This window comes from Apodemus sylvaticus, chromosome 23 (assembly GCF_947179515.1).
Source record: "Apodemus sylvaticus chromosome 23, mApoSyl1.1, whole genome shotgun sequence".
NCBI classification, from domain to species: domain Eukaryota; kingdom Metazoa; phylum Chordata; class Mammalia; order Rodentia; family Muridae; genus Apodemus; species Apodemus sylvaticus.
The window spans coordinates 55,997,138-56,011,391 of NC_067494.1; the positions used below are offsets into that span (position 1 = coordinate 55,997,138).

At 38.4% G+C, this 14,254-nt stretch overlaps 1 protein-coding gene across 3 annotated transcripts in view; it reads left to right on the plus strand.

The window, feature by feature from the left end:
• LOC127674116 (zinc finger protein 54-like) overlaps positions 1-14,254 on the plus strand; it is a 34,546-nt gene that overhangs the window by 15,056 nt on the left and 5,236 nt on the right. For 2 of the 3 annotated variants that reach the window (XM_052169983.1, XM_052169984.1), the window contains exons 6-8: positions 6,128-6,219; positions 7,522-7,648; positions 10,467-11,216. In XM_052169983.1, the coding sequence (XP_052025943.1) occupies positions 6,128-6,219; positions 7,522-7,648; positions 10,467-11,216 (969 nt within the window). Of the gene's footprint in view, positions 1-6,127; positions 6,220-7,521; positions 7,649-10,466; positions 12,629-14,254 lie in introns of those variants that run through there. The other variant, XM_052169982.1, reaches the window with a different exon arrangement.

Genomic DNA, 14,254 nt, shown 5'->3' on the forward strand with positions numbered 1-14,254 from the left:
TAATTCATTTATTGTTTTTAATGTATTATAAAATGATAATAATTAATAATTTTAGGTATGTTTATTGTTTTCTGAAAAATCATATTCTAGGATATTCTCTATCTTTTAGTGTTAATTTCTGTCTTCCTGAAAATAATGCCAACAGACTTTTGATAAGATCAGGAACTATACTTGCAGACAGGTAAACTGCCTATCCTGTCTTCCTAGGAATATCTGCTATTGTCTGTTGTCATGACAATTCCAAATGGTTTCCATTGCTGTGATTATAACACACTGTAAGATCACCTCTTAGTAGTTTCTGGCTCTTTACTGTATCTTGATACTTTCATTAAAATATGCAAATAGGATGTTAATAGGAATTGGGTGTCTTCTAGATTGTCCTCCCAGGTTTGAAAAGAACATGGGCACTGTGCCAGTTTTCACATGTTTTATGTAGTCTTCTGTTTTTGTCTGCCATCCCTCTGCTGGAGGTGGGCTGTACAAGTTCCCTCTCCCCACTGTAGGGCATGTTATCTAAGGTCCCTCCCTTTGAGTCCTGAGAGTCTCTCACCAACCAGGTCTCTGATACATTCTGGAGGGTCCCCCCTCCTACCTCCCAAGGTTGCCTGTTTCCTTTATTTCTGCTGCCCCTCAGGGCTTCGGTGCTGTTTACCCCCACCCAATACCTGCTCATGTTCCCCTCTTCCCCTCTTTGTCCCCTTTCCTACCTGAGTCCCTCCCTTCCCCACCCTATGGTTGATTGTGGGAATGAGGCATCCTCAGTTGGGCCCTTTGGCTTGTTAACCTTAACCTTTTTGAGTTCTGTGAGTTTTGTGTTCTATTTTTGAGTTCTTTTCGAGTTATTTTTGAGTTGTGTTTATATCCTGGGTATTCTGTCCTTTTTTTTTTTTTTTTTTTTTTTTGGTAATATCTACATGTTAGTAGACAGTACATACTATGCCTGTCTTTTTGGGTCTAAGTTACCTCACTCACGATAATATTTTCTAGTTCCATTCATTTGCCTAAAAAACTCAGGATGTCCTTGTTCTGAATAGTTGAGTAGTATTCCATTGTGTAAATGAACCATATTTTCTGTGTCCATTCTTCTGTTGTGGGACATCTGGGTTGTTTCCAGCTTCTGGCTATCATAAACAAGGCCACTATGAACATAGGGAACATGTGCCCCTGTGGCATGGTAGGGCATCTTTTGGATACATGCCCAAGACTGGTATAGCTGGATCTTCAGGTAGATCTATTTCCAGTTTTCTGAGGAATCTCTAGATTGATTTCCAGAGTGGCTGTAGCAGTTTGCAATCCCACCAGCAATGGAGGAGTGTTCCTCTTTCTCCACATCCTCACCAACATGTGCTGACACCTGTGTTTTTGATCTTAGCCATTCTGATTGGTGTAATGTGGAATCTCAGTGTCATTTTGATTTGCGTTTCCCTGACCACTAAGGACTTTGTACATTTCTTTAAGTACTTCTCAGCCATTCGAGATTCCTCTGTTGTGAATTCTCTATTTAGTTCTATACCCCATTTTTTGTTTTGGTTGTTTGGTTTTTGGTGGTTAACTTCTCAAGTTCTTTACATATTTTGGATATTAGCCCTCTATCAGATGTGGTATTAGTGAAGTTTTTTTTTCCCCAATTTGTAGGTTGCTGATTTGTCCTTTGCCTTACTTACAGAAGCTTTCCAGTTTCATGAGGTCCCATTTATTAATTCTTGATCTTAGAGCATGAGCCATTGGAGTTCTGTTTAGGAAATTAGGCAAGGCCAAGGAGATTATATTTGAGGAAAGATTACTGCTATTAATATGCTTTTCTCATTATTATTAAAATCTATAACAATCACTAGGTATTAGCTCACCCTTTTGTCTAGATTTCTTCAGAACAATAAAGATGTCCTGTCTTTACTGATTCTATGTAGACAAATAGATAATTCCTTAATTCTTATGAGTCTATAAGAATTCCTAAAATTATATTAGTAATTATTAAACTCTTTCATAATAGGACTGCTATTAAGTCCTTTCTGATGGCAAAACTGCAATAAGAATTCTGCCAGTCTTCAAGTGTCACCAGTTAATTGCTTCTAAGAAAGCAGGCCTTTACAAATTAGAGCTTGTTCCAAGAGGTCGTAAAACAAGTAACCAAAGGTCATAAAAAGGGAACTAACTTATTGTAGGTGCAAGGACGTAAGATAAAATGTTGACTGGGCTTATCTATACAAAATTTCAATGCTAACTTATAGTCTTTAACTCTCCAAACACCTGTAGAGCTAGTGACAGATAATGTATGTTTAGCCATATGATTCCTCTTAATGGATAATCATGTAAACATCTCTGTTATAAACTTCTTATTCAACTTATGATTTGAATTTACGATTGAAGTTCTAGTGAACTTTTGTAAAATGGGATGCTTGGAAAAACCGTGTTATCTATTCTCCTAGAATAAGTATTAAGACTAGGAATGGATTACATTGCATTTCAGGGCATTGTTACATCAGAGCAGAAGGAGAGAATGAGATTAGGAGAATGCAGAGTAGAACAACTTAGAAATTATAAGGCAAGTTAAAAAATCACGAGAACAACATAAAGAATGCAGAGGAAAGGAGGAAAAAAGAAGACGCTGTAGAGAAAGCAGAAAGAACAAGCAGGCTTCTCCTAACCAGGAGACAGAACAGGTCTTTTCTTGTTAGCAAGGCAGGCTTAGTCTTACTAAAGAGGACAAAGCTTTCTTCTTATAGACTTGGACTTAAGTCATGTAGTAATAAAAGGGTAAAAGCCTTTTCTTTCTCTATGCAATAAGATTTGGAGCTTATTTTTCATTCAGAATGAGTAAGTTCTTTCTGCACTGGTGCTTTGTCTTTTGCTCCATATGCATATGTAAGTGTGGATCTGGGTGTGTAAGGATGTAGTTAAAAGATGTAGCTGGTCCCAGCTGGTTTGCATGTTGGTGTATGCATTTGTATATGAATTTATCTGAGTTTATGTATATTTGTTTGTGTGAAAGTTTTTCCTTTTGGTAGCATGATTTCTCTTCTCCTGGTTCAATAAAAGTTTATTTACCCAAACCTCCCTCCCTTTGGGCAAAAGAGAAAAAAACCCTAGCAATTAATCCTCTACTTAATCCCCTGCTTTTAGGCTACAGGTGTTAATCGCCCAAGCCATGCAGTGGTTTTTAACCCTCAGAATGAGCAAGAAAGTTTTTCGGCTATTTTTCAGAAGTTATCAGCAAGCCTTCAGTGTAGAGAGCTAGAAAGCCTGAGCTCATCAGTCTAAAAACTACCTCTGAGACCATCAGTCTAAAAACTACCTCTGAGACCATCAGTCTAAAAACTACCTCTGAGACCATCAGTCTAAAAACTACCTCTGAGACCATCAGTCTAAAAACTACCTCTGAGACCATCAGTCTAAAAAACTACATCTGGAGACCATCAGTCTAAAAAACTACCTCTGAGACCATCAGTCTTTAAGCTACACCTATGTCTGAAGCTGTTTCTCACTCCAATCCATTCCAGGCCCAGCAGGCTCCTGGCACTTCTGAGTGCTTTGTTAGAAAATATATGGCCCTTGTAGAGAGTATTATCAGCCCGATGGGAAGTTTTCATTTAAACTCCAAATATGTATGCATCCACATACTTAAATTGTAGGTGTCTTATGGTAGATGGATAGTAGTATGATTCCGTATGACTATTTAAACATCTTTACTATTATTTTCTCCTCCTTATGTGTTTATATTTGTTTCTTCTCTATAATAAAACCCCTTTCCTACATTTCCCCTTTAAGATGACTTGTTCTCTGTTTTCTTTTTTTTTTTTTTTTTTTTTTTTTTTAACATTTTTTTTTATTGTTCGATATAATTTATTTACATTTCAAATGATTTCCCCTCTTCTAGCCCCCCCACTCCCCGAAAGTCCCGCAAGCCCCCTTCTCTTCCCCTGTCCTCCCACCCACCCCTTCCCACTTCCCCGTTCTGGTTTTGCCGAATACTGTTTCACTGAGTCTTTCCAGAACCAGGGGTCACTCCTCCTTTCTTCTTGTACCTCATTTGATGTGTGGATTATGTTTTGGGTATTCCAGCTTTCTAGGTTAATATCCACTTATTAGTGAGTGCATACCATGATTCACCTTTTGAGTCTGGGTTACCTCACTTAGTATGATATTCTCTAGCTCCATCCATTTGCCTAAGAATTTCATGAATTCATTGTTTCTAATGGCTGAATAGTACTCCATTGTGTAGATATACCACATTTTTTGCATCCACTCTTCTGTTGAGGGATACCTGGGTTCTTTCCAGCATCTGGCAATTACAAATAGGGCTGCTATGAACATAGTAGAACATGTATCCTTATTACATGGTGGGGAGTCTTCTGGGTATATGCCCAGGAGTGGTATAGCAGGATCTTCTGGAAGTAAGGTGCCCAGTTTTCGGAGGAACCGCCAGACTGATTTCCAGAGTGGTTGTACCAATTTGCAATCCCACCAGCAGTGGAGGAGTGTTCCTCTTTCTCCACACCCTCTCCAACACCTGCTGTCACCTATGGCCACTTGATCCTCGACAAAGAGGCTGAAAACATCCAATGGAAAAAAGATAGCCTTTTCAACAAATGGTGCTGGTTCAACTGGAGGTCAGCATGCAGAAGAATGCGAATTGATCCATCCTTGTCTCCTTGTACTAAGCTCAAATCCAAATGGATCAAGGACCTCCACATAAAGCCAGACACTCTGAAGCTAATAGAAAAGAAATTGGGGAAGACCCTTGAGGACATCGGTACAGAGAGAAAGTTTCTGAACAGAACACCAATAGCGTATGCTCTAAGAGCAAGAATTGACAAATGGGACCTCATAAAATTACAAAGTTTCTGTAAGGCAAAGGACACCATCAAGAGGACAAATCGGCAACCAACAAATTGGGAAAAGATCTTCACCAATCCTACATCAGATAGAGGGCTAATATCCAATATATATAAAGAACTCAAGAAGTTAGACTCCAGAAAACCAAACAACCCTATTAAAAAATGGGGTACAGAGTTAAACAAAGAATTCTCACCTGAAGAACTTCGGATGGCGGAGAAGCATCTTAAAAAATGCTCAACTTCATTAGTCATTAGGGAAATGCAAATCAAAACAACCCTGAGATTTCATCTTGTTCTCTGTTTTCTATTACACCTGTACACCCCGCTGTGTGCTGCAGTTACTCCAGGTCGTGAACTCACATCTGAAGATCTGGATCTAGGACCTTCTTAGGAGAGAGCGCACGCAATGTCCGCCTTTCTGGGATTGGGTTACTCCACGCAGTGTGATCTTTTCTAAGTGGATCAATTTACCTGAAAATCTCATCATTTCATTTTTCTTTACAGCTCAATAATATTTTATACTTCATATACACATTTTTATTTGTTAGTTGGAGGACATTTATGTTGTTTCTACTTTGTAGCTATTATGAATATAGCAGCAGTGGACATGGGTGAGCACATGTATGTGGAGTAGGATATAGAGTCCTTTGAGCATATTCCAAGGAGTAGAATAGTCAGGCCACATGATACTTTTGTTTAACTTGAATATTTTTTTTTATTTAATTGCAGCTTCTCTATATAGATTTCGAGAATGGCCGTTTTTTTGGTCATAGCATTTTTATTCATTCCCTATGATTTTGTTTTTTATATTGTTGCTGATTGGATTATTCATAGTATTCTTCTTTTTTTACTGTGAGAGAGTGGTTTGCTGTCTTGAGCATAGATGATTCCTCCCCAGTTTTCCTGTATTTATCTCTCTTTCACATGAAATGAATCACTTCCGGTGTTCTCATAGATAATTTCTCTAACTGTCGTGTGTATGTTTTGCCTCTAATTTATTATGTGTTACTCTGTTTTAGTAAAATGAATTGTGTTAATTCATGACTGTCTTCAAATGAACGTATGTCGCCATCAGTTTTGAGAGAGTATTTTGCTGAATGCAACAATATGGTTAATGGTGATTTTTCTCTCCAAGTTTTAAATGTCTTTCCATCCTCTCCTGGTTGTGGGGATCATTGACCAGAGATGAGGTAGTATTCTATTGCATGGGTCTTTTCATGTGGCGTGAAACTGTTCTTTAACAGCATTCACTATTAATTTTACTTTTCCTCTTTGACCCTTTGATATTCAAGAACCTCCATCTGGCTATACATTGTTATTCAAAGAGAAAATCAAAGAAGAGAAACAGGAAGAAATGGCTGATTCTCCACTAAACATGTTCCAGGTCAGTGGTCATGTCCACTTTCATTCTGAAAATGTTTTATCTATCTATCTATCTATCTATCTATCTATCTATCTATCTATCTATCTATCTATCTATTATATGTAAGTACACTGTAGCTGTCTTCAGACACTCCTGAAGAGGGTATCCGATCTCATTACAGATGGTTGTGAGCTACCATGTGGTTGCTGGGATTTGAACTCAGGACCTTTGGAAGAGCAGTCAGTGCTCTTAACCACTGAGCCATCTCTCCAGCCCTTATTCTGAAAATATTACAGTTTGATGAATTGCAAACCTTAAATTTTCTGCTTCTGATGAATTCTTAAATTTATCTGTATGAACTGAATCACCACCAAACCCCCAAACCTGTGATAGAATTCGACAAGAAAAGCAATTACTTTTATGGCCTTTTTCATAATGGGTGGTCATTGCATTCATGGTGGCCTAATTGTGCCATGAAACAGAGGTTCTTGAGTGTAGACTGAGACTGGATTCTACCCGTTTTTCTCTTTGGTGTTTAGTACCATGATAGTGGTGCTGTGTCTTCATGTTTGTATCCCCATGTCACTGTCCGCTCCGTTCCCCTGGTTCATGGCTGCTGGGCTGCTTGCTTCTTCCTAGGCCATCCAGGGCCTGGTGGCCGCTGGCTCCAAACTCCTAGCCCCTTACAATTAAGACTCCAGAGTCTTGTAATTTGTCAGTCAGATTTATAACAGTAAATTCTCAACCCTCAAAATGCCCACTCAATGAACTCAAAACTGAATTGATATTGATACAAGCTGCCTACCTAGACTGGACAAATGTGCACTGTGTTATTTTCTTGCTCTTCTGTGACATCCATGGCTACCCGTGGCTATTTCAGGCCATGTGTGGATCTGGTTGGTCTTCCTTCATCTTGCTCCGCTCTTCCTCTGTCTCCTTCCCTGTCTCCTTCTCTGTAAAACCTTTAGCCCCGCCATCTTTTTCCATTGCCCAGTCACAGGCTATAGCCTTATATTTCTCACCTTACAGACAGCAATCTACAGAATATGGCACCCATAACAGGTAGATAACCATGTCAGATCTTAAGTATGTCTTGTTTCATGGATATGCTTGCAAGACTATTGTGTCATCCTGTTTCCCTATAGTTTGATCATTCATTACAGAATATGACTGTATTGGAAATCATCGTTTTGATTATTTTTTAAAATTTTTTGATGATGTTTTTTATCATAATGCTCTTCCCTCATCTACATCCTGTCTCCTTATATCCAGGAAAGCATTCTACCCTGTAGCACATAGTCGAACTATAATTTTTTGTTTCAGGGTCTGTTGACATTCCGGGATGTGGCTGTAGACTTCTCTCCAGAGGAATGGGGATGCCTGGACTCTGCTCAGAGGGCGTTGTACATTGATGTGATGGTGGAGAATTACAACAACCTGGTCTCTGTGGGTGAGAATATTTTTGTTGTACAATTCTTAACTTATCCTTTGTAAATACTGATACTATAGGCTATAAACTCTATTAAGCTGTCATGGAAAAAAACAGAAGACTAGGCAAAGTTTGTTAATGAGAAAGAAATTTTCTAAAAGGTTCACTTGCCAACACTAGCAGAAGATAGCCAGATACTATGAACAAGTAAGTATGTGATGGAGAGACTGGACACAAAGAGAAGTATCGTGATCTGTGTGCTCTCAGGAGAAGAACTGGAACTGAAGATTCAAGCACAGTGAGGAACAGCCTGATGTGAGAGGCCTGCACTGCCACACGAGGCCATGGTGATACTGGGCCAGACTGCCACTGCCGAGGGCCATGTCTGGGTCAGTGGCCCTCCTGGTACCATGGGTGTATGTCGTTATCTGTGGCCCATGTTATCACCAAAGGCCATGGGGATGGATGTCTGGGATCTGAGCTGCTGCCTGAGGGCATGTCGATGACTGAGGGGCTGCCTGAGCTGGCCCTGCCTCTCATCAGCCACTACATGTGCCCCATCTATGAACTGCTGGAGTACATGAAGGAGCCAGTCTTGCTGAATCAAAGCTGCAGGATTTCCATGACTCCTGGCAACAGCCGGTTATCCAAGAGGAGCCTTGGTGAGGGTCCAGTGTTGCCGGTGTAGCAGAAGCCAGAGACCTAAAACCAGAGCAGTGACTCGTTGCAGCAAACATTTTCATGGAAAGCTGTCTGTGCAAAGGTGTGTGGGTCTGGAACAGCTTCCAGAGCCACTATGCTGACTAGGTGATGGCAGAGTGGACTTGCACATGGACTGGTACAGTACTTGTACAGCACTGGTGCCGTGACAGCTGAACCAGGTGTGAGAGAAATCTGCAGTATATACAAGAGCAGGCTGTTGCCCTGGGGCATGGCCAGATTATTTTATTTTATTTTAAATGTTATGTTTTATTTCTTTTGAGGAGTTGCTTACAAGGGTAGAAAGCAGATATGGAAGGGCTGGGCAAATGAGGGACACTGGGTGCCTGATAGGAAAAGAATCACAAAGAATCAGGAAGAAATTATGTTAAGAAAAAGAGAACATTTTGATAGTATTGAGTTTTTTCTTTTCATTTTCCATTATTAGAGGTACCATGCCCCTTGATTTTGGTTCCAACATGCATTAAGATATGCAGTATAGCATATACTATTTCTACTGAGATCTTAAAGCTCCATAACTATCGTTGCAATTGACATTTTTAAAAAGATTTATTTCTTATTTTATGTATATGAGTACACTGTAGCTCATCTTCAGCCCGTAGCTCTCTTCAGAAACACAGGAAGAGGGCGTCAGATCCCATTACAGGTGGTTGCGAGCCACCATCTGGTTGCTGGGAATCAAACTCAGGACCTCTGGAAGAGCAGTCAGTGCTTTTAACCGCTGGGCCGTGTTGACATTGTTTAGTTGTATGAAAACCTCAAGATATGAAAACTGAAAATTCTCCCAGAATATGCTGGAGATTCTAACTGGAAATAATAATTAGAGAATCATTAATATAGTCCTCTAATTTGTATTCTTTTCAGTACTTCATATGCACAGGACTGTCTTAGATGTCTGTATTGTTGCTCAAAGTTCTAGCATGCATTGTGGGCTACCTTACAGAATAATTAGATTATTGTATGCAGAGCAGGCCTGGAGCAAATAAGATAGTCCTGGAAGACTGAGAAAATGTGGTAGCCAAAACCTGGGAGGGCAAGTGAATGAGCACAACCACAGAAAGAATTCAAGTGAAAGAGAAAGCAAGAATTAAAACTGCCTTTACTGTATTTAATTCTCTTCAAAGGACTCCTTATCACTGCACTCACTACAATCTCCTGCCCTCAACATGCATCCTGCCCATGGTAACTCGTAGAAGACACTGTGACTCAGACTTGAATTAAGGGGACTTAATGCTAGTACAATGTACAATTTTACTTGATAATGCTGGCATCAGATTGAAATAATCTCACAAATTATAAGTCTAATATGAGTCCACAAAGTAGGATTATTTTGTAATTGCCTTCCTTGTTTGTATGTCTTCATATTACATGTTTCATCATCATTCCAGTGGAGGATACGCAGACATCCTTCTGGAAAATAATCTTAAGAGTTGGTACAGATTAGGCTTGAGAATAGCCACATAAGGAAAGTTAAGAAACACAGCAGTGTGTGGAGCTCAGACAATGGAGGAAAAGATATGAGCAATAGCTGCCCATGAAAGTCCTCAAGTGATCTAGAGCATTGGATATCTGGCAAAATATTTGCTTTGTATTCACTACTTTTGAAGAATCTAATGCCTTTTATTTTTTTAAAGCAAAGAAACAAACCCTTTGATGCTTTTCAGTAACTTTTAATCTTAAAAGGAATTATGACTCCTGAACAGTAATCTTTGTTGCTATACATTAGAAAGTACAAACACTGCGAGCATAGGATTGGATTAAAGTCTTTATCCATTTCTGAGAAAAAAATTAAAAATAGAGATATGTGTACTAAATATAATCAATGAGTGAGCTCCATCCCAAAGCTAATTACTCTCACTTATTTGTTCCACCTTTTGCCAAGTTAGACATTTTCAATAAAGATGAGGTATCTATTAGAAATCACTAACATTGAAGGCTGGCATGCAGTTTTTGTGACGATCCATACAGTTACAGGGAATGGAAAGTGTCAGGTACTGGGAGATCTGTTCTAAATAGTTGTAGTTTCACTTAGTTTAAAAGTGAACTTACAGAGACACTCGTTTATCACAAATGTCATCTGGAAACAAGCCCTGTTAATCTGAATTGTACTCATTTTCAGAGAACTACTGCATACGTGATACTATCTGTCAACCTGTGAGAACCGAAAAGGAGTCCTGTCAGTGTAATGAGCTTGGTGAAATGCTTCATGAACCCTCCAACTGTGCACTTTATAAGAGAAGTGACACTACAGAAAACTCTAATAACTACAGATGCTGTAAGGACAGGCATGCCTCTGCTGACTCAACAAACCCAGATCAACGTAAAAGGACGCACACTGGAGAAGAACCTTGTGAATCTAAATGCTGTGAGAAATATTTCAATTTGTGCTTCAACATTAGGCAAGATCAAAGACTCTACACTACAAAGAAAGAGGACAAGCAGGATGACTATGATGACGATTTCAGCTCTACACACAGTCTCATGCAACAAACAGTTGACATGGGGAAAAAACCATATCAGTGTGGGCACTGCAGGAAATACTTCAGTACCACCTCAGGCCTCAATACACATCAGAGAATTCATACTGGAGAGAAACCCTACAAGTGCAATATTTGTGACAAATCCTTTAATCAGTGGTCAAGTCTTAAAACACATCAAAGGCTTCATACTGGAGAGAAACCTTACAAATGTAAAGAATGCGAAAAGTCATTTGTGAAGGTATCTGCACTTAAAAGCCATCAGAGAAGGCGTACTGGAGAGAAGCCTTACAAATGTAAGGAGTGTGACAGATCCTTTGCCTACTGTGCATCATTAAGATGGCATCAGAAAACTCATTCTCCTGAGGCACATTATGAGTGTAAAGAATGTGGTAAGTCCTTTTTTGAATTGTCACATCTTAAAATGCATTACAGAATCCATACTGGCAAAAAGCCTTACAGACGTGAGGTATGTGATACATCTGTTATTGTGAATTCAACTCTTAAAACTCATCAGAAAATTCGTACCAGAGAGAAACCTTACAGATATAGGAAATGTGAAAAATCTATTACCAAGTGCTCATATTTTAGAACATATCAGAGAGTTCATACTGGAAAGAAAACTTATAGATGTACAGAATGTGAAAAATCTTTTACTAAGCACTCAAATCTTAGACAACATCAGAAAATTCATACTGGGGAGAAACTTCCCAAGTGCAAAGATTTTGATAAATCCTTTCTCTGGATTTCTAGTGTTAGAATACATCAGAAAATTCATGCTGGAGAGAGACGTTATAGATGCAAGGAATGTAGCAGATCTTTTACCTGGTTCTCAAATCTTAGAGTCCATCAGAGAGTTCATACTGGTGACAGACCTTACAGATGTAAGGAATGTGGCAAATCTTTTACTACAGGCTCAAATCTTAGAGTACATCAGAAAATTCATACTGGAGAGAAACCTTACAAATGTAAAGACTGTGACATATCCTTTCTGTGGATTTCAAATCTTAGAACACATCAGAAAATTCATACTGGTGAGAAACCTTACAAATGTCAGGAATGTAACAAATCATTTACTAGGTGCTCATATCTTAGAGACCATCAGAAAATTCATACCGGAGAGAAACTTTACAAATGCAAAGACTGTGATGTATCCTTTATGTGGATATCAAGTCTTAGAAGACATCAGAAAATTCATACTGGAGAGAAACCTTACAAATGTAGATACTGTGAGAAATCCTTTACTCAGTGCTCAACTCTAAGAGACCATCAGAAAATTCATACCGGAGAGAAACCTTACAAATGCAAAGACTGTGACATATCCTTTCTGTGGATTTCAAGTCTTAGAAGACATCAGAAAATTCATACTGGAGAGAAACCTTACAAATGCAAAGACTGTGACATATCCTTTCTGTGGATTTCAAATCTTAAAACACATCAGAAAATTCATACTGGAGAGAAACCTTACAAATGTCAGGAATGTAACAAATCTTTTACTAGGTGCTCCTATCTTAGAGTCCATCAGAAAATGCATACTGGAGAGAAACTTTACAAATGCAAAGACTGTGATGTATCCTTTATGTGGATTTCGAATCTTAGAAGACATCAGAAAGTTCATACAGGAGAAAAACATACCATTGTAAATAATGTGACATAACATTTATCTTGTAGTCCCTGCTTGCAAATCACAAGGAGATAAGTGATTGAAACATAAAGATAACAAGATTGTTAAAGCCTTTAATGAAGATTGAAATCTTACAAAATGCATCAGAGTTTATATTAAAATAAAATTCTGCAAATGTAACTATAGGGAAAGCTTTTTATTTCTTTTGATATGTATGAGTGCCCAGCCTGTAAGTATTTCTGTCCACTACATGTATGCCTGGTGCAGGTAAAAGCCAGAAGAGAGCACCAGATCTCCTGAAGTCGGCATTATAGACAGTTGTGTGTAGCTATTTATATGTTGGGAATTGAACTCTTATTCTCTGGAAGAGCAACCAATGCTCTTAGCCACTGAGCCTTCTCTGCCATTCCTGGGAAAAGCTATAAGAAAAACATTTAGCTTATTCAACATCCAACCATTCATAATAATGCCAGGCATGATGGTACGTGCCTTTAACCACAGCACTCAGAAGACAGAGACTAGAAGATCACTGTGAGTCCAGTTCCAGGACTTCCAGCACTGCATAGATCCTTTCTTGGAAAAAAGATCATAATAAGGTTAACATGTAACAGTGTTAAAATTTTGACAAAGATATGTAATTGTACTATACATCACATAGTTCATACTTCTGAGAAACCAGGTAAAGTTTTTTTCTTTCTTTTCCTTCCTTCCTTTCTCTTTCTCCCTTCCTTTTTTTTTTGCCTGTTCTTTCCGTCTCTCTCTCTCTCTTTCTGTCTTTCTTAGAATATAGACACTGATTTTCAAAGCTGATTCATTGGTTTTTCATTCCCACAGATGGTATTTGACCATCTTTACCCACTATAAGGCCAATAGGAATTATTAGTTCTAGTCCTGATGATGGCCACTTTAGCAAAGGCAGCATGGTAACTTAAAGGAGTCCTTTTATGCATTTGATTTAAAATTTTACAAACTGTTTTGCTTATTTTAGTTTTTCTTTAGGTCTGTTGTAATATTTTTTCCTTCATTGTTTTATTTTTCTGCTTTTTTTGTACTGTAAATTTTTGAGGTAATAGTGCTATTATGAAATGTTTTCTTCTATTCCCTTTCCTACTGACAAATCTTCCCATATATTCTTCCCTGCTTCCTTTTAAAGTCATGGCTTCTCATTTTATTAATTGTGATTGTATGCATAATATGTATGTACATATATATGTATAAGATATGTATTGTTGGAGTTCAGGAATTGTCCCACAAACTACACGAACACCAGTCTCAGTCAGTCATGTATAGTTTATTGAACACAATAAGACTAATCATGGCAAAAGTTTCACACTGGGGAGGTTAAATCTGCATGTCTATACATTATCCAGGGTCACTTTATATAAAAACATATAGGATAAAAACATAATGATCTTATAAGCAGATACAGGGTGTCTGTAGGGTGATCAGTCTTTTTTCTACTTTTCTTTAGTAAGTCAGATATAACAGTTCAAGTTGTTCCTTTTACTTCTTGACCCTGAGTAAAGGCTCCGTGCAGCTGTGGAACTTTCCAAGGAAAGCATTCTCAAAATATGATAACAAACCTCTGGCCATAGCAGAATGTATGGTCAACTTGACCTCACTCAGAGCCAAATTATTTTTTCTGTGTCTTATCATCATGCTGCTCTCTGTTTTTTTAGTATTAGCAATATGGGATGGCTAGTAGGCCTGAAGCAAATTGGCTATAGTTATTTGTAAGAAGTAATGCCAGGGAACCAGTTTAGAGAAATAGACTTTAACATGTATAATTGACCAAATGCTGACCAT